At 46.6% G+C, this 22,607-nt stretch overlaps 1 protein-coding gene across 1 annotated transcript; it reads right to left on the bottom strand.

The window, feature by feature from the left end:
• Nucleotides 1–252: 252 nt before the first annotated feature.
• LOC101534573 (ubiquitin-conjugating enzyme E2-24 kDa-like) lies at nt 253–17,722 on the bottom strand. The gene is made up of 4 exons (XM_058662339.1): nt 17,654–17,722; nt 2,756–2,935; nt 2,015–2,155; nt 253–923 (listed from the first exon to the last, which is right to left on the bottom strand). Exons 1-4 carry the CDS (start codon nt 17,720–17,722, stop codon nt 333–335), a joined length of 981 nt encoding a protein of 326 aa, XP_058518322.1. The 3' UTR covers nt 253–332.
• Nucleotides 17,723–22,607: the final 4,885 nt, after the last annotated feature.

The raw sequence follows: 22,607 nt of genomic DNA, 5'->3' as shown, positions 1-22,607 counted from the left end.
CCTGCATCCGAGAGCGAGGGAGGCTAGCGCCTAGCGGACTGATCCAAGTATAAAAGTTTATAATTTTACAGCAGTTGAAATACTGACATAAATATTAAAATAAAAGCGAGTTTTACGTAACAATCAAAAATACAAAAGACAGGAGGAAGAGACCCTGTACGAAAGGGGGACTGTCGGGACGGAGCACTGGGATCCAGTGTCGGCAAGGGACATGGCCCCCAGCCACCCGCCCCTAGGTGACTAGCGCTGTACGGAGCAACCTCAGATGTGCAAAGTGTTGTAAACAAGTTCTTGCCAAACCAATCCCTTCCTTCTCCTTAATCCGGGGCTGTTTATGACGGTGCAAACGTCTTGACTTGTGCTCGAACTCTCTCATACTCCATTCTGTTTTGGCAATAAATCGTGTAGGCCTCTGCTTGGACTGCGTCCTGGATAATTGGTTCATTTAGCAGTTCCTGTATTCCTAACAAGATCTGTTTGATTGTGATGGCCGGCCTCCAGCCCTTGTCCTCCTCCAGGATGGACAGGCACACGGTGCCCGTGGGGTACACGTTGCGGTGGAATAGCAGCGGCTCGGATTTACATTTCGGGGGTGAGGAGGGGTAGTCGTCTTTGAAGAGCATCGGCAGCTTGAACGGGCCTCCCTCCCACGGAGTCCCTTTCTTCCCAGGGATGGCACACTCCCAGTTCATGAGGTTCATAGTGCCGTCGGGGTCCTTGGTCGGGACGGCCACGAACCCAAACGGGTGGTCTTTCCTCCACGCCTTCCTCTCCTGGGCAAGTCTGCTGAGGGCAATGCCTGACACGGTCCAATCCTCAGGCGGCCGCGGCCCCGCGAGCAAGGCGGACAGGCGGGGCCCGAGCGGCGGCTGCGGCACGTCTCTTTGTCTCCGGACTCCCTCAGGAGCCAATGGCAAAATGTTCTTGGGACCATTATCGTGGCACAGCAAGTTAAGCCACTTCTTGTAATGCTGGCATCCCAAGTCAGAGTGTCAATTCAAGTCCCAGCTACTCCACTTCTGATCCAGCTTCCTACAAATGCTCCTGGTCAGGAGATGGGAGGCGGAGGCTGCTCCTCAGTGTAGGAGGCATCTCTTCCTTATCCACTTGGCTTTGGCATGGTCCAGATCTGGTGGTTGCAGCTATTTGGGGAGTGAATCAGTGGGTAGAGGCTCATTCTCTCTCTCTCTCTCTCTCTCTCTCCCTCTCTCTCTCTCTCTCTCTCTCTCTCTGTCTCTCTCTCTCTCTCTCTCTCTCTCTCATTCTCTCCCTCTCCCTTACTGTCCTTCTCTTTCTCTTCTCTCCTTCCCTTTCTTCTCTCCTTTCCTCTTTCTCTCTCTCCCTCTTTCCTTGTCACTCTGCCTTCCAAACACTAAATCTTTAAAAACAATCTTATTAGTAATGTAATGTAGATTTGAAATTTCTAAGAGTAGATCTGAAGCATTCTCATCGCAAATGAAAAATTAGTGAGGTAGGTGATGGATATGTTTATTGGTTTGATTATGGCAATCATCTCACAACGCACGCAGATATTAAATCACAGCTTTGAACATCTTAAGGATGCACAATTCATTTATTCTGACCAAGTCAAGCAAAATAAAGCTTTTTAAAAATTCCCGTGATAGCCAATTTCAAGCAACCCAGTGTCACCAAACACAGAGCTGGGAAGAAATGTGCCCAGTGGGCTCCTGTCAATGAATCACCACCTACAGAAACTGGGTACAAAGGGCTTAGTTGTTTTCTCAAACCCTTCTGTCATCCTCCTAAAGTCTTAGGTATTTTTAGTATGGTTGGCCACTACCCAATAAAGGATTGATGTCAGAATAAGGAAACTTTATAAGCAACTTCCTATAGGGAACACAGGCTCAACCCCATCAGGCTAGCATCAGTCTTCATGACAAAAACTTTAAGGCAGTTACATGGGTGTTTGGCAATCATTCATTCCCATAACACACTGGTCCCTCAACAGAGCTCCCAAGCTCTAGAAGCCTGCTCTCAGGTTCTCTGCAGTTACCTTCCCTCCTCTCAGTTGTTCATTTCCCTTTACAGGGAACTGTTTTGTAGGGGGACCTCTTTGTTCTATTTGTTTTCTCTCGTTATCCATTGCTTCATTTTTGATCTTTTGGCTGCATAATTTGGGTGAAGAAATACTGACCTAAAAAAAGCATGAGACGATCCATACCACCTCACCCAGTCTTGAACATGGACCACCCAACAGGTGGCTTCCCCATAACCAATCTGGGGTCAATCTATTTATCTCCATGGCCAATGGGGTTTCCACGGCTTCTAAGAGGACATCTGATGCAGGTGTTGAGCTTTCTAAAACAAGAAGGCAATTGTGCACACTCGGGATTATCATTTGAAACCTCCATGAGGATTCAATTATATAACCGATTGCTCTCATACTGGGGCATTGCTCCTTAGTCATCAATAATTGGAGCTGGTAATGAACACTTTACGTTTTAGTGTGCAGCAACTATTTGATTAGAGCTAAATTTAGTCTCTTTATGTGAGTTTATGCTTTGAAGTGTGACCAAGTGAAACCAGGCACAACAGGAAAGAAACAGGTGCAGTGACTGAAGCCAACGCAGGGTTGTGCAGGCAGGACCCTGGGTCCTATGCCCAGTCCTGGCACTGCAGCTTAATCCACTTGCAGAGAGGAAAAACTTTACTACAATTAGCAGACAGGATTAGGAGGGGTGATCATCCCAGATAAGTGGCATAATTTGTCTAAAGGGGAAAAAGTTCCCCTCACCCTGCTAGCCCCGCCAGTGACCTGCTTTCGGCTGGCACCTCCTGTCTGCACTGAGCACCCTGCAAGAAGCTCACAGATGACCTTGAGCAGGCGATGCAACCCCTCCAGCTTAATAGCTTCATCTGTTACTTTAGACTGCGAGCCTTCTGTGATGGGCTGGCTCACAGAATCAGCCATGGACTGGTAGACAACAAGAGGGAAGTTAAGCCAGTTTTGTCAGTACTGATATCATGTAGCTTTGACAGAGTAAACCACTTCATCTGAACCTGCTTTCTCTCCCTGCTAAATTAGAGGCGCTGAAGAGAATGTGATAGTTGTAGACAAGAAAGTTATGAGATATCTATTAGAAATCCCTAACTCACAAAAGCTAAGCTAACCCTGATCTGAGTCCCAATTCCTTGGATCATGAGAGCCCATATTTTCTCTGCATTCCTGTGCTTATTTCAAGATGTTTCCACATCCTGGCAGCATTATGTGCAGGACCTCTGCCCTTCCTGTATCAATCCAGGTGTCTTCCAGAGTGGACACTTGGCCCAGCAATTAAGATGCTGCTTGGGACACCTGCATCTCAGAATGCCTGGATTTACATCCCAGTTCTGTTCCTGATTCCAGAGGCAGAAACAGAGGGCTCAGGTAGATGGATCCCTGCCAACCCTGTGGGAGGCCTGGGTTCAGTTCTCAGCTCTCAGTTTTGGTTTGGTCCATCTTCTGCCATTGTGGCAACTTGAGGAATAAACCAGTAGACCAGAGGATGGAAAATCTCTCTCTTTGTCACACACACACACACACATACACACACACACACACATACACACACACACACACTCATTTTCTTAAAAATCTAGATATCTCCTAGTTTCTGATGAGCACAAAAAAAAGTCACTTATGTGACCTTGTGAAGTCAGAGAAATGGAATATAGGGGAATTGCTACATGGCAACCACTTCAAGCATATCACAACATTTCCCACTTCAGGTGTACCCCTCCCTGCCACCTTCACTCCCTAACTCATAAATCTCCCCTTGCCTGCAACATATCTCTGCCGCAGCCCATTCCCCTTCCATCTCCAGTTAGTTTCTCTGGGACCATCAGCTTTCTTCTTAGAAAGGAAACGCTGGGATCTAAATTTGATGTAGATGATGTGGCCAGAGGGCACTTTATAGGTCATCTTATGAGAGTCTTATGGTACCCCCTGAGAACTGTGATTTTACAGAGACGCAACCCAGGTGCAACTGAACACCTGCAGGATGAAGTGATCAAAGTGCAAAGCCAGACTGGTGCCAGAGCTTATGCTTGTCTTCTCTCCCCCTCGTCCTCAGAAACCACAAGCCCAGTCAGTTGCTCCCACGATGACACAGCCACTCCCGATGAAAGATGAAAATTGCTGTGGCACCACTCTGCACCTACGCTGGCATTCTTCGGCCAGGGAAGAGCCTTGTTCTCTGAACAGCAGCCGAAACAATCTGCTTCATGGAGAATTCACCCTGGGAGAGTTGATGCATTCCTCACCCTTTCTCCCTCCTGTGTGTTCTTCCATGTTCCTGACGGACCATTTCTCCGCTCTCCCTCAACCCCACTGTTCCCAGCCAGGACCTCTTGTACCTCCTGTGTGGAATAAGAGAGAAAGTGAGAAACAAACACGGGGACAGCCAAGAGTAGAGGGTAGTGGGATCAGGCCAGGAAACGTGGATGGCAAAGGGTGAACTGCAGACATGGAGACAGATAAAATACAGGGCAAATGGAAATTGGTAGTGGGATGGAAACAGAGCATGCCTATGAAGGTTATTTTAAAGATTTTCTAACTCATTCTCAATGTTAATGAGGAGAAAATATGTGGGGTGTTCAAAAGTTTGTGGAGACTGCTTAATGATGAAAACTTCAGGCATGGATTTCAAACACTGCTGGCACCGAGTAAATACATCTTTTAATTTCATTTTCCATGAACGTTTTAGAGTACCTCATGTATTTTACCAGCAGACACCGCAAATCTGTTTGGGAGTTTTGGTCTAGCAGTTAAGAGAAGGACTGAAATGCCCACAGTCTACATTGGAGAACTTGAGTTCAATACCAGGGTCCAGCTCCTGAATACAACTCCCTGCCAGTGCAGACCCTGGGAGACAGCAGTGATGGTTCAAATAATTGGGCTCCTACCACCCACAGGGGGCTGGGCTCCAGCTTCAACAGCCCAGTCTTGGCCACTGTGAACATTGAAGGAATGAACCAGTAGATGATGAATTTCTCTCTCTCTTTCTCTCTCTCTCTCTCTCTCTCTCTCTCTCTCTCTCTCTCTTTCTCCTCTCTCTCTCTCCCCCCTCTCTCTCTCCTATTTCCCCCACACACACCTTACACACACACTCGTAAGATTTTAACAAGAAAAAGCCCTGTTTGGTTTGGGAATCCAGCATCCCTCTTGCAAAGGTTTTCATCTCACTGAGAAGCTCTGCTTTGGACTGGTGGTAAAACGCAGCAGGAACCTTCTGAGCAGAGTCCCCACCAGCAGACAGTGGAGGGAGGTGACAGAGTGACCCAGGTCAGTAACTTGGATTGCAAATTGGCCATGGATAACACACTAAGGGCATACCAGCAGGAAGTCGGCATTTGGCCATCCCATCTAAAACAGGGGCTGCAGGACAATACGGGAAAAGACTGTAAGACACTGAAGAAATCATTAGGTCACTGGGTAAGTGATGGTGCAATTATTAAATTTTTAAAAAGATTTTATTTGTTTGAAAAGCAACATCAAAGAGAGAGGGGGACAGGTCTTTCCTTCTCCAAATGGCCCCAGGGACCAGAGCTGAGCCAGCACGAGCATGGAACTCCATCCGGGTCCAGCTCTGCCAGATCTCCCAGTAGGGTGGCAGCAGCCAAAGCAGTCTGGTCATCTTCTGCTGCTTCCCCAGGCGCCTTACCAGGAAGCTGGACCAAAAGCGGAATGGCCAGGACTAGAACCAACACTCAGTGTGCATTGCAGGCATTGCAGACAGCAGCTTAACCTGCTTGAGCCACAGTGCTGGCCTGGTGAAGGTGCTGTCATAGCATCCAGACTCACTCAGCAGGTTACAGCGCAACCAATATGCCCATGCACAGCATCTGTTTTACAACACTGAGTGGCGCAAACACTGGATTACACCACCCCACCTAGCTGTTGGCCCTTCCGTGGGTGTGTGCAAGTTTGTCCTGTTAGTCTCAAACTTCCTGTCTATACACTGGAGATAGTGATGACAAACATGTCATAGGATTGTTATGATAACTCAAGTTATGATAACCTGTCCGTTCATTCATTCACTCACTCAACACATAGTCTCAAGCATCCAGCCTCTGCCAGAAACTGTTCTTAATGTGCTAAATGAATTATGCCAAAAGCAGTGTCTTCGTGAAACTTTCTAGTGAGGGAGGCAGACAATTGAGACAGTAAACACGTGAGCCACAGCCCACCTACAAGGTGATGACACGCAGCAGGTGGGACCACATGCTGTGCGCCTCGCAAGCATCAACAAACCTCAGGGAGCTCTGCTGTCTCTCCCCATGACCCTGTGATGCAGACAGACTCCCAATGTGCCCTTCGCAAGGACACACACTGGGGTAATTGACCTGTGCAGGACTTCACATGTGGCAGAGGCCACACCAAAACACCCAGACTGCCTTCTGGCTTACGCTGCAAGGCTCGCCCTAACCTGTTCTGCAGCTGTGTAGAGGGGTGAAGCGTAAGGGGACTCACTCAGAGACAACCCCATCACTGCAGCCCCGACAGCTCCCTCTTTGCTCAGCCAACTGCCAGAATTTGCCAAGCAAGATATGGAGCAGCTGCCAACAGCAGCAGCACCGGTTACTGAAGGAGTGTCTTAAGCCCATCCCCACCCGGTCCCAGTGCTAAGGGCTCCCCCATTGCAAAGACTGCCAAGGTACCAAGGGGAGAATGGCCAGCCTGTTTTCTTACCTTGCCACTCAGCTGGCTCCTCCAGGCCTGTGGCTGGGCCACAGTGCACTGAAGACAGCAACAAAGCTGAGCTGGCAGCCACCTCCACTAAGCTAGAGCTGCATTCTCCAGTGTGAGCAGAGCAGGACACCATGTCCAGTACTAGAAGTCAGTGGACAAAGGTTCATCAGCCAGGCCATGTTGCAAACAGGATGGGAACAGATTTCATGCACACTCCATTCAAAAGGGGGTCCCTCCATCTCTAGCTCCAGGCAACCTAGCAGAGGGAAGAGCAGGGCACCCGCCATCGCTCCCTAACAGCCCTGCCTCCTCTCAAACTCTTTAGCCCTGCTTCTCTGCACCTTTACAAGTGAGACCCAACCCTGCTCATGGAGAACATCTGAACCACGTCAGGAAGGGCCTGAATGACCCTGGCTCCCAGTCACTGTTGGCAGTGGCTCCTGCTTGCACTGGGATCTTGTCCTCTCCCATTCCTTCCACAGAAAACATGTGTGCCAGGTGTGAAACGTGCCCTTGGGAACAAAGTCTTCCAGATGGCACTGCCTGCCTCCCCAGCCTTGGAATGACTTTGGCTGTATCCACAGAGCCCCTGGGTCCCACCCTGGCTCACACTGGGGTACTCCACCTTGCCAGGAAGGACCTGTAGGCCATGTCCCATCCTCACACCATTTCCTACCTGAACCCAACCTGTACCATCCTGTCTGCTACCATATTCCAGGACACACAGATATGGTATAAAATGTATGGGAAATGGAATTAAAATTTAAGCATGCTTTGATTTAAAAAAAATTTTTTTTGAAATCCATGCTTAGGAGGATGTGTTAAGGTCTGGGTTCTCAACCCTGGTAAGTAAACATGTAGTTTAAATTTTTATTACAAAAAGTTCAAATGATAAAGCAGGTGCAAAGCAAGAACTAACAGCTGCCCCACATTCACCTCCTTAAGCTCACTAGCCAGAAGTATCCACTGTTGATGACAATTTTTCTGTTTCCATCCATGCTCCACACTCATGCACTCATAGGCGTGTGCACAGGCACACTCCCCCAGGGTTCTTTTATACAAATGGAGACATATCAATCAAACTATCTAGTACTTTGCTTTTTTAACATGGCAGAGACATTTTCCCTCTCCAGGAAATGTGAAAGCCAAGACGTTGTTAGTGTCTGCTGTTATGCTCACTGTTTACACAGTTGGACAGTTCCCTTACTGGTGTACTTTTAAGTTGCTTCCGATTCATTTGCTACCACGAACAACACTGCGATAAACATCTTTATGCATACTTATCTTTCTATTTTTCCATAGATGAGTTTCTTAGAAATGCTGTTCTTCCATTTTAATGTGTGTTTCTTGATTCTGAGTGAGACGAGTGTCTACCTTCAGTCATTCTTTGGCTGTTAGTATTTGTGGCCTGTAGCAGGACTGAATTCCCCAGTCTTCTATTTCTATCATACCCTCTTCTCAGCCTACACCAACTCTGATCATCCCTTGGAGCAGTCAGATCACAACCGGCATCTCTCGTGTCTGGTTTGGCTCCGACAGAATTGTGGTAGAAGCACGCCTCTCTCATGCAACTGCAGCCCAGAGGATCGACCAGCCACCACTCTTCTGCCTACTCTGGCTCCCCTTCTGAGCTCCACGGAGCTTAGGTAGGCGAGGACTTCAGTGTCACCCAGTTGACAGTGGAGCTGCCGGGCACTGAAAGTCGAACACATACTTGGTCACGAGGAGATGGGTGTCTTCAAGAAAAGCAAGGGTGTTGGAAGGAAATCATTATGGAACAAGACGAGGGATGGCAGTGATGTCTTGGATGAGCACGACCAAGGAGTCTTGATGAGACACTTGGCAAAGCCCTGAGTGACGGGGTTGTGCTTCATCTCTTCTCTCCTGCCTCCCCCACCCGCATGCTGGCTGTGTGATGAGTGAGCTAAACGGCATCACATGCCATGATTCTCTGATGACACATTGCTTGGTGACACTTCCAGAACCCATCAGAAAATTGCTCTGGGAGAGATAGGTGAGGTGGCCTTTGGGGCAAAGGGCCACACCACACACGGGCATGCACTAGTCTTTACCTGTGGCTGCACTGACCACAGCCTGCAGTAACTCCTTTAGCTTGGGAGCTGTGAGGCACATTGCACTTCCTCCTCCTCCCTACCAGAAGCTTTTAAATGTCAGCCTCCTGCAGGATGGAGGGTTCTGCTGCACAGGTGATATTGCCACAATACAAGGCGAACAACCCCATAATCAGAATGCTCCAAGAATATTCCTTGCGTAATCTGCTGACCACCTTCCAGAGTGGAAAAGAATCACTAAAACCACAGGCATGTATCACTGTAAGATAGGGACACAATCTGAGAAACACACACTCAGATGATTGCTTTATTGTGCAAACATATTAGACCATGCTTATACAAACACAGATGGCATACCCTAACACACACCTACACTATATGGCATATATGTATGTGTATGTATCTATATCTATATAAATATATGTGTGTGTGCATGTGTATAAAATGACCTGTTGATCCCATGATCATGAGCGGCATTAGATTAAGCCAGAGATAAGAGAAAATGGTGCAATGATGAGATACAGTAAACAGGAGAAAGATGACACCGCTCCCTGAGTTACACAGCATGCTGCTTTGTTGTTTTACCCTTGGGTTTTATTTTGTTCGAAAGTCAGAGTGATAGACAGACTTCCCATCCATCAGTGCATCTCCCGAATGCTCACAACAGCAGAGACTATGCTAGGCTGAAGTTAAGAACTCCATCCAGGGCTCCCCATGAGTGTGAAAAATCTAATTACTGCAGCCAATACCTGCTACCTCTCAAAGTGGGCACCAACAGGAAGTCAGCAGTGAAAGCAGAGCTGGGACTTGAACCCAAGGACAAATGTGGGATGTGAAGATTCCAAGAGGTACCTTGACCACTGTGCCTAACACCCACTCTATCATACAGTTTTACAGTAAGCACTTTTTAAAATATAAGTGGAAGAAATGCACTCCGATATAACAATATAAAGTACAGTATAGTAAACATACAACCCAGTAACAAAAATTTATTACTGAGAAATATTGAGTAGTACACCCTCTCAATAGTATTACTGCATAATATTGAGTAGTATTAATGAATAGTATATACTCTACACAGCATTATGTACTATACATGTGAGTAACATATATATTGTGATGGCTATATTACCAGCAATAGGAATTTTTCAACTTCATTATAATCTATGGGGCTGCCATCATCCATGCAATTAACATTGGCCAAGAAGTTGTTGTGTGGCATATGCATCTAATACAACTTTCCCTGTGCCTCCATTGCCTTACACAAGCATACCAGGTGGGGTGGTAGAAAAGGAATGTGGAGAAGGTAGGGAAAAGACCACAAGCTGGAGGATCTTCACCTGTGCAGGATGCCAACTCGCTGTGGAACAGCAGGCAGAAAGGGAGTTGTGCCCTGCTTCTGGAAGGGAGATTCATCACCCTCACTCCAACATCCTCGCTCACATCACCTTCAGAACCAGCCATGTCCTGGAGAGTCAAGGTAGCAAGGAAAAGAGCAGCCAGTTCAAACTCAGAAACAAGCTCAAAACCAGCCATGCTGGGATGGCAAGAAATGGCACGCCTCAGTGAGAAGGGAATTAGCCATGTGGGTGCTGTAGCTTAAAGCAGAGTCCCTTGCTGGCAAGCCTTTAGCCTGCTCACCTGTCACTTCACGAAGGAGCACCAGGCAGTAGTGTGCTGACGAGTGTTCAATAAACAGTTCTACAGGAGAAAGAAAATCCCTGTGGGAGCATCTTTTCCTGGATTTCCCCTTGCCAGGATGATGTCCCAGGCAAGCAGGTACAGTTGACCCCAGCACCCATCACTGACCAGGAAAGGGGCTGAGACCCCGTACTGGTGACCTAGTAGCCCATACATCCTTTGGGAGCTGGCTAGCTCATTACAGAAGCCCGATCATGTACATCCATTGGTGACAAGGCATTCAAGTCCAAGAAATCAGGAAGAAGGTAGCAGGAGGTTGCCAGCTGAGAATACCCATCCTTGTCCAAAAGCCCTTTTTAAAAGAGTGGCCCAATTTCTCCTACTGGTTTTGCCGTCTGCCTGCCAAGCTCACACCTTAGCCAGGATGGCTGAGCACTGGGAGAACTCCACCTGCTAATGCTGGCTTCATTCCAGGCCACCCTGCACAAAGCCATCAGTTTGCCTCTGATGGTCTCAGCGCAGGACTCTTCTTTCTGGTGGAAACATCTAAACATATCATCCTCTTCCTTAAAATCTTCCCACCTCTTCCTACTGTCTGTCTTCCCTCAGTAAACTGAAAACTGCTTAAGAACGAGCCTTGCCAGCCTTGCTCACTGTGGGATTCCACTGCCCAGGACAGTGCTTGGCACACACAAGCACCCCATAAATATTTGTCAGATGAACCACCAATTTGGCACTTGTCAAATAATTTTGAAGCACCTTGGCATGGTAAGAACCGCATGAAGCTCGGTAGATCTAGAAATCAGTGGATGTTGTTGGCGCTGCCAAGAGTTCCCCACTTCTCCCCGGAAGCAGAAAACACACGCCACAGAACCAAGTGCCCATGGAAGAGTGAGAGGCGGGAAACAAGATGAAAAGTATGAATTCCAGCTATAAATCATACCAATATGTAGCATTAAAAATTATTTTAACACATCAAATATTAAGTCATTTGTACTCTGCAATTACTTTATCTGTCATCAGCACACTTGAGCTGAGTGAGGCGGTGACAGATGGGAAGGAGCCAATGCCAGTTTTTCCTGCAGGTGTGCATCTGGGCTGGAGGGGAGGGCTCTGTGCGTGCAGCAAGGGAGGGAACAGGAAAGGGTGAGGGAGGTTGCGAAACTGACGCTAATGCATCCAGCGCAGCTGCGCTGCCTGCCAGCTGGGGCGGGAATCAAGTGTGCAGCTGCAGTGGGAGGAGCCAATCCAGGGCCCATGCTGCAGACGGGGGAATCAAGGCCCAGCAAGACTGGGGCAGTGCTGGTGATGCACCCAGGAATTCCACCTCATCCTTCTGTTGAGCCCCAACCTAGCCTGAGGGCAGCAAGCTGGACAGTCAGGGCAAGCAGCAGGGGGAGGGGGTGGGATACTGGGGACACTATTTGCCCAGAGACCAGGGCTTCTCAGCAGTCGTGAAGGATAGATGAAGGAGGTGGGATGGTAGGACTAGACACAGAGAATTTTCTAAAAAATGAAGAATGTAAGTCGCCTTACAAGAATGGTGCCTCTGCATGACACCAACTGACATGACTGCCTATTTCCATACGTCCCCACCTCCTCTCTGGCCAACAGGACTTTCTCATGCCAACTCTGGGAGGGTGCCACTCCTCTCTGTTCAGCTCAGGGTCAGCCCACACGCAACCATGGCCATCCCTCAGGCTGTCCCTTAGGGCCAAATCCCTCAGCTTTCCAGACTGTCTTGCTCAACGGCTTCCTTTTCAGAGTTCTCACTCCCCTTTACCCCCACTGCCTAAGTCATAACTCTGGACTATTTAAAGTGACCCCAGGCAGAGGGAGGTGATGGGAGGCCCTCCATCACCACCCCAGATGCAATGCACACTTACCTGGGATGCAGTCAAGCATGAAAGCCAAGGCGCTGTGCAGCCTGCCTCTGTTGGTGCTATAACCTACCAGGCATGGGATGAGGTGGGGTTTCTCCCACAGAACATGAGAAAATGATGCCAAGCATGCAGAAAATGAGGACATTGTGATAAACGGATGGCTCCTGGCTCACAGGGTTGAGTCGTCTGGGCTGAGAGAAGGTGGGGCATCGTCTTTTCTATGTGACTATGGGAGATGTTTTTCTGGCCTAGAACACTTGGCTGTGGCCTTCCTTCACTCGTAGACAAGGTGCCTCTCCATTGAGTAGCTTCCTGGCTGCTCTGGGAGACAGGGGACTGCCCCCTGACAAGAGCCATTTGCCAAAGGGACAAGTGACAACACCCATCTGCTTTCAGACAACTGACCAAGAGCCACACAGCAAGGGCTTGCCCAGGAGGCGGGCAGCAGTGCCCGTACAATGATTGTAGAGGATCAGTGAATAGATATAGTTTACCACAAATGTGCTGATTTGGCTTCATAACCACGTTTTATTTATTATAAGATTTCAAATGCATTGAAGTACAGAAAAGATTTTTTTTTAATTTTTAAAACCCATGTTAACCTTTCTTATAATAACATTCTATTGCTACCTATACCCTATGGCTTTTGTGTCCAACTTGATTTTTTTTATTTATCTGAAAGGCAATACAGAGAGTTCCCATCTGTTCTTTCACACCCCAAATGCCTTCGATAGCTGAGGCAGTACCTAGCCAAAGCCAGGAATTGTTTTTTTAAATACTGAAAAACTGTTCATGGATAAGGTATATTTTTGTTAGAAAAAAAAGATAGATGGACTCCCTGCTTTTCTCTTCCCTTCATCTGCTTACTCTTTTAAGAAGTGGTCATTCATGCCTCCATGGGAAACTTGACATTATGAAGATAAACAAGGCCTAGTCCTGACCTCGAGAAGGGCATAACCTAGGATCAGCATGACGGCATGGCAGCTTAAGCTGCTGCTACATCACCAGCACACCTATTCTGAATGCTCACTCAAGGCTCAGCTTCTCCCCTTCCAACCTGGTCCCTGGTAATGCTCCTGGGAAGGCAGTGAAAAACGGCCAAGCCTTTAGGTCTCCGCACCCCAGTGTGAGACTCAGAGAGAATTTCAGCCCCAGCCCCAGCAACTGCAGGCATCTGAAGCCTGAATCAGCTGGTGGAAGAGATCTCTCTCTTTCTTCCTCTCTACCCTCCTTCCTCCCTTCCTCTCTCTGCTATTTCACATCTTTCTGTAGCTCTTTCAAACTAATAAACAAAATACTTCTTTTAAAATAATAGTAAAGGCAAAGGGAATAAAGAGAGATGCATAATCCAAGAGTGGGAAACCGGCATGTGGGGAAATGAATGGGAAGAAACTGGATTTGGTATACATCGGGAAGGCTTCACTGAGGCAGGAATGGTTGTGCAAGCTCACAAGAACCTCAAGAAGGTGGTGGTTTGAGAACCTGACAGCCAAGGGGATGGGGCAGTGTGCAAAAATGTGGAGGCTGAAACCTCTACATTCCACAAATATGGTGGAGGCTGAGGCAGGGAGGGGACATGGTGATGGAGAACCCTATGGACAGCCAGCCAGGGCTGCAGGTTTGTTGTTAGGTGCAGGAATCCCTGACCAAAGAGAAGTTCAAGGGGGGGAGTGACACCATTAGGCAAGACTCTGGGAACACAACCCTGCAGGGTGGGTTGGAGGGGAGGCTGGCAGTGTGGCCAGGGAGCAGGAGGCTCCAGCCACAACCAGGGGGCAGGAGGGACCTGCCCATGGGACTTGCTTCCACACTCAGGTTCTACCACACTGCACATCGTCCATGTCTGTCCCCACCAGTGGTTGTGAATCCAGCCATCTTCAACTCCACAGGATTCCAAGTAGAATAAAATGGGAAAAAAAGCACAGAAGTTCCAGGAGCAATGGGGAGAGCACCCCCAGGGAGAGAGAGACATAGATTCAGAAGGATAAAATGCAGTGCTAGAAAGGGACTCAAATGGAAAACATATCAAGAAAATGCCAAGGTGCCAGGGCAGTGGCATAGCAGGCTAACATCCCGTATGGGTGCTGGTTTAAGTCCCAGTTGCTCTTCTGTTGATCCAGTTCCCTGCTCATGTTCTGAGAAGGCAGTGGACATGGTTTATATCCTTGGATCCCTGCACCCAATGGGACACTTAGAGGAAGTTTCTCTCGCTCGCTCCCTCTCTCTCTCTCTCTCTTTGTGTGCGTGTGTGTGTAATGTCCTTCATATCCCAAGAAGCACCTCCAGCTCTACTCAAAATGCTCCAAAGCGCCCAAGTGTTGAGTCTTAGAGGGTCATGGTGGAGCATCCTTCAGTCTAAACATCACCCCACACTTCACCTTGGAACCCCTCTCCTGCAGGTTTACCAGGGCCCCACTCTCCTCCACTCAGCCCATGAACACAGCTGACCTCCCTGAGTCAACTACTCTGACAAGCTCCCTACCAGCAGGCCAGGCTCCCCGGCAAGTGCAACCTCCCCTCCCCCTTGCCACACCTGATGTCAAGACCGAATGATACATGCTCCTGACTAAATGGGGCTGACCAGGAGACCAAGCCCTTGCCAGTCAAACACCGGCAGGGCAGTTCTGAACCTGCCAGGCTGGGTTAGTCATGACCTGCATAAAGCGAACTGTCCAACCATTAATGCAGGACAAATTAATTAAAGGAAATGTGAGCATTGCAGGGCTCACTTATGAACTGGGCTGTAATTATTAGCTAACAAGGGAAGAGATTCAGTAAGTGTCCCTGACTCCCGCTTCATTGACTATGAACGAGGCCCTGAAATCCCACAGAGCAAACAACCAGGGAGGGAAGTACTCACCTACCACTCTGGCCTTTGCTCAAGTAATTGAAGCATCCCAGGCTCACCCCATTCTGCCTCTCAGAGAACTTGCTGGCACCCCCGTCCCTTATTTACAATTGCAGCTCTCCAAAGAAATGCTACTGCTTCTCCCTGTGTTTTTCCATGAGGGAGGCAAAACTAGATGAACTTGAATCCTGGTGTACCCACACATTGCTCCAGCTTTCCCACCTTCCCTTTCCAAGTAACACTTCCTAAGTTTGTAGCAACCATCCGAGCTCTTGCATTCCCAGCCACACTTGTCAGCCCCAAATCTGAAGGGCCTATAGAGATAACTGGAAACATGGATACCTACTGTGCTGTTAATCTGCTGTGTTCTATCTTTTCCCACAACGCTCCCACACTACATCCATTACTTTGGATGTCCATTGGCTCCTATCTCAACTTGGGTGATGAGAGAACAAAGCTTCCTACACCATCTTGTCTGTCCCAAAAGGATAAAGCTGTTGACAAGCCCAGGCTGCCTTACTACTCAGTCTTCCAAAAGAAGTCAAAACAATGAATTTGTTGTTTATTTGTCATCTCCCACTCCAAGGAAGGCCCTTCAAGGGAGGGAATCCTGACTTTATTGATAGAAATAGCCCATGAACCTGGGACAGTGACCTGGCACATAATAAGCCCTCAAGAAAATGTTTGTGTTGAAGAAGTCCATGTGTAAGATTACATCAATCATTTCTCAACATCTGTACAACTCTAAGGTAAGCCAGCACTCAGGAACAAGTGCACTCCGTTGCCCTGTCTGCATCTCTGTCACGCCTGTTGTGGTGGGAACAGTTGGAAGAAAGCAAAGAGAAAGAAAAAAAAGCCACATTAGCTCTCTATCAGGCAGTCAAGGCACAAAGCCCATGAACCTGGGGCTGTTGAGGAGGTAAAAACAGTCCTATCTGAGCTATAACCATGTCACACTCTGGGGAGTTGTATATAGGACACACACTCACAGCTCACCAGGAGATTCCAAGACCACATCTCCAGCAAACTCAAGCTTGCTCCAGGCTAGGTCCCAGGCATTCTAAGCACAAATTGTTAATCTACCTAAATTCTAGGCATAACTGGCAACTGATGTAAAACCATTTGCTGGGATCCCAGTCGTCAATCCTTCGACCCAGCATCCCTCCTGCTCTCCTGTTCTCTGACAGCTTCAGCTTCACCTCTATGACTGTACTGTGCTTCCTGTAAGCAGCAAAGCCAGTTCTATCATGGAGAGGGGTGCACACTCAATTCTCTGCTCAAATTCAAGGCTCTGAGTGTCAAACACTCTGTCACTATTACTGGAAGAAACAACTGGACTACAAAAATCAACCAATCACAGAGGAGCATGTTTCTCAAATGGAATTGAGCCCTGGAAGTTGACATCGTCTCATTACTCTGGGTCTGCCATAACTGGGCAGCTGAAGATTCGTCCCTTTCTTCATTGAGGCTGCAGGTGCCAGTGTGTGTCAGTTAGGAAGCCAACAAGTCCCTGGAGGGAGAACAGCAGGTCTCTACAGTTCACCTGCCACACAGGTGCATAATCAGCTACAATGGGGGAGGAGGTTCCACTGGAAGCAATGCTCACTCCACCCTTTCTCTGTGCCTTGAGAGGAACACAACATCATTAATTTTGCTTGTCTGTCAAGGGAGCCATTGCTTTGGAAAACACAGCCCCTTATGTTCTTCAGCCAAAACCCAGTCTGACCACCTCCAGCATACATGACTTTCAGTTCCCTGTGATTGTTTCCACCCCACATCGGTTCACATTGTGTGTCCTTTGGATGAGTGCAACCACCACTAAGTGGGGTTCTTGCCTACAGGCTTGCTCCTCTTGCTGCAGAGGACTGGAAGATCCTGCAGCCTTCTAATAGTGTTCACAGTCCTTGAGGCTGAGTTCGATTTCCCTAACAGTATCAGCCTTGCTCCTTACTTACTTCTCATTTCAACTAACAGCCAGCTTCGTCTTATTCCAGCCCCTGAAACTCATCACCTGTTATTCCCCCAGCTCTCCCACTGTGTCATTTTCTTACATTGGCATCCCCACACTTACTGCCATGCTTTGAGTGTATCCCCCAAGGTTCCTAGGACGGGAACTCACAACAAAAGTGTTGAATGATAGGACCTTTTAAGAAGCTAGATTGTGAGAACTCTGCTCTCACAATCAAACTGGTTAATTTAATTGATTAGAAGAATTTACTTAAAGAATATTTAAATAAGTCAGTTTTTTTATTAGATGAATTAATTTTTTTACTGTATTCCTCATAAAAGAATGGGTCTAGTGCTCTCTCTCTCTCTCTCCCTCTCTCTCATATAATGCCTTCCACCATGGAATTCCAGCCCCCATCAGATGTGGCCCCTCAATCTTGGACTTCCCAGATTACAGATCCATGCTCCCAAGAAATGTCTGTCCATTGGGAATCCCCCAGTTTGGAGTACCTGTTGTCACAGCATCAACAAACTGACTCCGTCCTTCTTTCTTCACACCTCCTCTACTTACCAGCTCCCCCTTGTCCCTCAGTTCGGTGGGCTGTGGAAGAACTTCGGACTTCAGAGTGTATGTTACCATTTGCCCTAGCTGAGCCTGTCTGCTGGGACCTTGGTGGCACTGGCTTTCAAGGTGACCAAGATCCTGCCCGTATCTGTCTTACTTATTTTACCAAGACTTAGCACATTCTTTGATTCATCACTGCTGCTGATTGAAAAACTAAACTCATTCTCAGATCAGCTATGAGGCCCCACCTTCCCATCATCCTCTCCGAACTCTTCTCCAATATTAGCTTTCAGTTCTAGAATCACTTCATATATACATGAAAATCAGAAACATGGACAGATACAGAGACAGACAGGGAGAAGTCTTCCCTCTACTGACTCATCCCAGAATGCCCACAAACACACAGGGATGGGCCAGGACAAACCCAGCAGACCTGAATTCAACCCAGGTTTCCCACATCGGTGGCAGGGACCCACATATTTGTTTGACCTGTCACGAGGTCCTCCCAGGATATGCACTGGCAGGAAGCTGCCACTGGAAGCGGCTCTGGGACACAAGGCCACCATCCCATGCAGTATCTTAATGGCCGAGCCAAACATCCGCTCCTAGTTTTGTTTCGGACTTGAATGCTCTGTGGAACATTGCTGTTCTGCTGCTTTCTCTACAAAAATCTGCTATGATCACTTTTCCTTATCCCATCACAAGGTCAGCTTCAGAATTTTCCCTAAACTAAATTTTTCTCCACGGAGGAACTTAGATTCCCAGAAACACTAGAAATACGGAAAAAAAATGGTTAAGTTTGCCAAGCTATAAGGAGGCCTGGTGTGCCCCCTACAGGCCACAATGAGTACTTTTGTAAAACCATCTGGGCCACTTCCTAGCACCTTTCCTCTAGCCACCACCAGTATCCCCAGAATTAACCATCAAATCTGGAAGAAATTTTTGGGAGCCCTCTAACCCCACCTACATTTACGTATGAGAAAAATTCAAGGTGTGTTGAGCATGACAATGGTTTCACAGGAAGAATCCAATCCAACACCCTCAGTTTGAAATATGAAAACCTTTGAAAATAGAAATCAGGGCTTGGCAGCGTGGCCTAGTGGCTAAGGTCCTCGCCTTGATCCCACATGGCTGCTGGTTCTAATCCCGGCAGTTCCACTTCCTCTCTATTTCTCCTCCTCTCAGTATATCTGACTTTGTAATAAAAATAAAATAAATCTTTAAAAAAAAAAAAAAAGAAAAGAAAATAGAAATCAACTGGCCATGGATAGCTCTGCTTTTTGATGTTAGGGTTCATGGTAAGCACATGTCTAGAGTCCTCTAATTCCCACAGAATCTTGATGGGAGAGATAATGACAATGTAGCTCCCTGTTGTCCTCCCCCAGTACAGTCACTCACTAAAATTTCAACAACATGAAAGCACTTCTGAGAACGGACCCAAGCCTACATTCCTTTCCCCTGTAACTGGAGTGAGATCTGTAATCTTTCTCAATGAAAGCTTGTTTTACAAATTAATTAAATGGATTAATTTCTGCTCCCCCACCCCTTGTCTTACAGCTGAGGAAACCAAGGCCTACAGCCATCCGGTGGGAGCTGGATAGTAGTTTCTGTGAGGAAGTGCAGAAACTTTAATTCCTGAGTTTCCTGACCCATAATTGTGCAAATGGAAATAACATTGCAAAATCTCATTTCCACCAGACATTGGTCACCTATAGAAAACACCTTGAACATTCTCCAAATTTTTACATGAAAAGCGCATTTACTAATAGGTCTGCGGCACTTACATAATAAAGTAGATGATAGTTTTCAGATATTTTACTGAAATCAAACACCGCTCTATCTTACTTCTGAGTCTGACCTGTGATGAACCTGGCTCACCTTCAGCAGCCTAGGGCTGAAGAGACGTAGAGGGGACTATCAATTTCTATGTATATTAATGTATAACAAGGTCAACATTGTATGAGAAAAGGCATGAGTTCCCGTGTGCCAAATTTATCAGATTGCTTTTTCTCAAGCAATGCAACTGTTAAGACATTTCATGATGGTAGACTTTGGGCCTCACCAGGAATTTGCTGCAGAAGTATTTCCTCCAAGTGTGATGTACAGACCCCTAGGGGTCTCCAAAACGCATGGGGATCTGTGAAGTAAAAACCATTTTTCACTGCGTTCACATTTGCAAATGGAAGAGCAAAAGCCCTGATGGGTAAAACTCCTTGTGTCTTAACACAGATCAAAATGTAAGCACCAGATCTTGCTGGTTGTCATTATATTCTTCTGTGCTTTGCACTCAGAGTGAAGTGACAAAGGAGAGGGGGAGGAGGAAGACAGGAAGGGAGGAGGGAAGAGGGAGGAAGGGAGGAGACAGATGAAAGAAGGAAGGAAGGAAAGAAGCAATGAAGGAATAAAGGGAGGGAGGGAGGGAGGGAGAAAAAGCCAAGTCAGCTTCACATACGAATGTCCTTAATGAAACAGTAAAACAATTTTATTTCATCTCAATTGTTTATCTACCTTTTAAAAATATCACAAACTACACAAAAGCATGTTGCTTGCTACAGTACAATGGCTGCCAAGAGGATTTTTTTAAATTACAACATAAACTAATTTTTTTTTCATGGAACACTATTTTTAGTTGAGGGACTGACTATGATTATTTGGGCATGGATAGGTAAAGACATTTGTGCAAAAATAAGCCCATCATTTGTTTTTGCACAAAAATATGAACCCCCAAAAATAAACCCATTGTTTCAATAAAATCAATTGGCAATACTTGCTATCAATAAGAAAGATCTTGGGCCCAGCGCGATAGCCTAATGGGCAAATCCTCACCTTGTATGTGCCAGGATTCCATATGGGTGCCAGTTCATATCCCAGCTGCTCTACTTCTCATCCAGCTCCCTGCTTGTGGCCTGGGAAAGCAGCCAAGATAGACCCAAAACCTTGGGACCCTGTACCTGTGTGGGAGACCTGGAAAAAATCTCCTGGCTTCTGGCTTCGGAACAGCTCAGCTCTGACTGTTGCGGCCATTTGGGGAGTGAACCAGAGGATGGAAAATTTTTCTCTCTGTCTCTCCTCTCTCTGTAAATCTGATCTTTCCTTCCAATAAAAATAAATAAATCTTTTTTTAAAAGATCTTTAAGCAAAAATCAGAATTTTAGAAAACTTGCTTCCATCATTTTAAACCTGATTTTCCTCACCCTCGACTTCTGCAGTTCATTTTATACAGAGAAATGTGCAAACATTTGGACTATTTAGATTACGCAGTGAGTCATTATCCTCTGAATTGCCAATATATAATTTTATAAAATCATGCAAAAATAAGTTTTTCACTCAATTGCAAACCTTGGCCAATGGACTTTAATGTAAGAGAGTATGAAGTTCATGGACATGGTTTGAGATGCGATGCTGCAACTAACCTTTCAGACACTGCTCCTTGTCAACATTTCATGTAGAAAAGTAATCACCATTATCTGCCAAATGCTTCTCTCACTTACAATATGCAGCCAGATTTTCCTCCCATATTTCAACTCAATATATCCTAACAAACTTTTTTAAAGATTTATTTTTATTGGAAAGTAAGATTTGCAAAGAGAAGGAGAGACAAAGAGAAACATCTTCCATCCACTGATTCACTCCCCAAATAGCTGCAAAAATTGGAGCTAAGCTCACCCAAATTCAGGAACCAGGAGTTTCTTTCAGATCTCCTACATGGGTGTGGGATTGCTCTGCTGCTTTCCCCAGGCATAAACAGAGATATGCATGGAAGTAGAAAAGCCAGGACAGGAACAGGTACCCATATGGAATGCCATCACTTGCAAGTGGAGGATTAGCATGTTGAGCCACCACACCATCCCCATCCTAATACATTTTACGCAAAAGGAAGCCAGATAATCCAGTCTTTTCCTTTAGAAGTTTATTTATTTTATTTGAAATGTGGAGTATGAGAAAGGGAAAGAGTTTACATCTGTTGTTTCATTCCCCCTGTGCCAGGACAAATCCAGGAGCCCCACGCAGGTCTCCCACGTGGGTATCGGAGCACAAGCACTTGAACATCAGTCACTACCTCCAAGAATCATTAGCAGGAATCTGTACTACAAGTGGAGTAGCTGAGACTTAATCCAGACTTTGATTGGCATCCCCAGCAGTGGCTTAAGGTGCTGTGCCAGAACATGCACCCCAATGGTCTCAAATCAAACATCAGCAGGAGTTTCAAATATGTGAAACAATGCTTTTGTCACAAAAATGTTTTTTCTTTGGAAAATACAATTTATTGTAAAAATAACTTTATGAAACTTCATACTTTTGCTGATATTTTAAAATGTCTACCTGAGAGACAGAACGAGAGAAAGAGAAACAGAGAAACAGTCATGTGCTGGTTCACTCTCCAGAGGCTGACAACAGTTTTGGGACAGTCCAAAACTGGGAGCTGGACATCCAATCCAGGCCTTCCATGTGGATGTCAGAAACCCAGTTATTGCCGTTGTGAGCACTGCTTCCCAAAGTGTGGATTACAGAAAGCTGAGCCAGCAACCAGAGCTAAGAATTGAGCCCATTTGCGAGGGTTTCAAGTAACTAAATTGTCCCCTTGCTTTATTTTTAATTCATTAGCATGGTTTTTAACTCCTCAATTTCAATCTCTAATCCACAAACAAGAGTGTCCTATACCTTCTCTCCCTTGTGATTATCTCCACAGTAGCTGTAGCTGAAGTTAGTTCCATCCCCGCTGTTCAACGTTCTTCCACAGCTACCCACTGGGCCCCTTCTCAGCCTCCTGGGTTTCCCACTCAAGCTCTCCAGGCTTGTTCTCCGTTAGGTCCATTGCATTCTATATGCAATCTCCATGATGAGGGGATAAGGGAAATCCTATGGAACTGTATCATCTAATGATAATAATAAAAAGAAGTAAAATTTAAAAAAAAAAACATTTGAATGAGTAGATCTTTCCTGAGTGGACAAGAATGAA

The sequence above is a fragment of the Ochotona princeps genome, chromosome 4, assembly GCF_030435755.1.
Source record: "Ochotona princeps isolate mOchPri1 chromosome 4, mOchPri1.hap1, whole genome shotgun sequence".
Lineage (NCBI taxonomy): Eukaryota > Metazoa > Chordata > Mammalia > Lagomorpha > Ochotonidae > Ochotona > Ochotona princeps.
The sequence above is the reverse complement of the archived record's forward strand: the minus strand, read 5'-3'. Positions and strand labels throughout refer to the sequence as shown.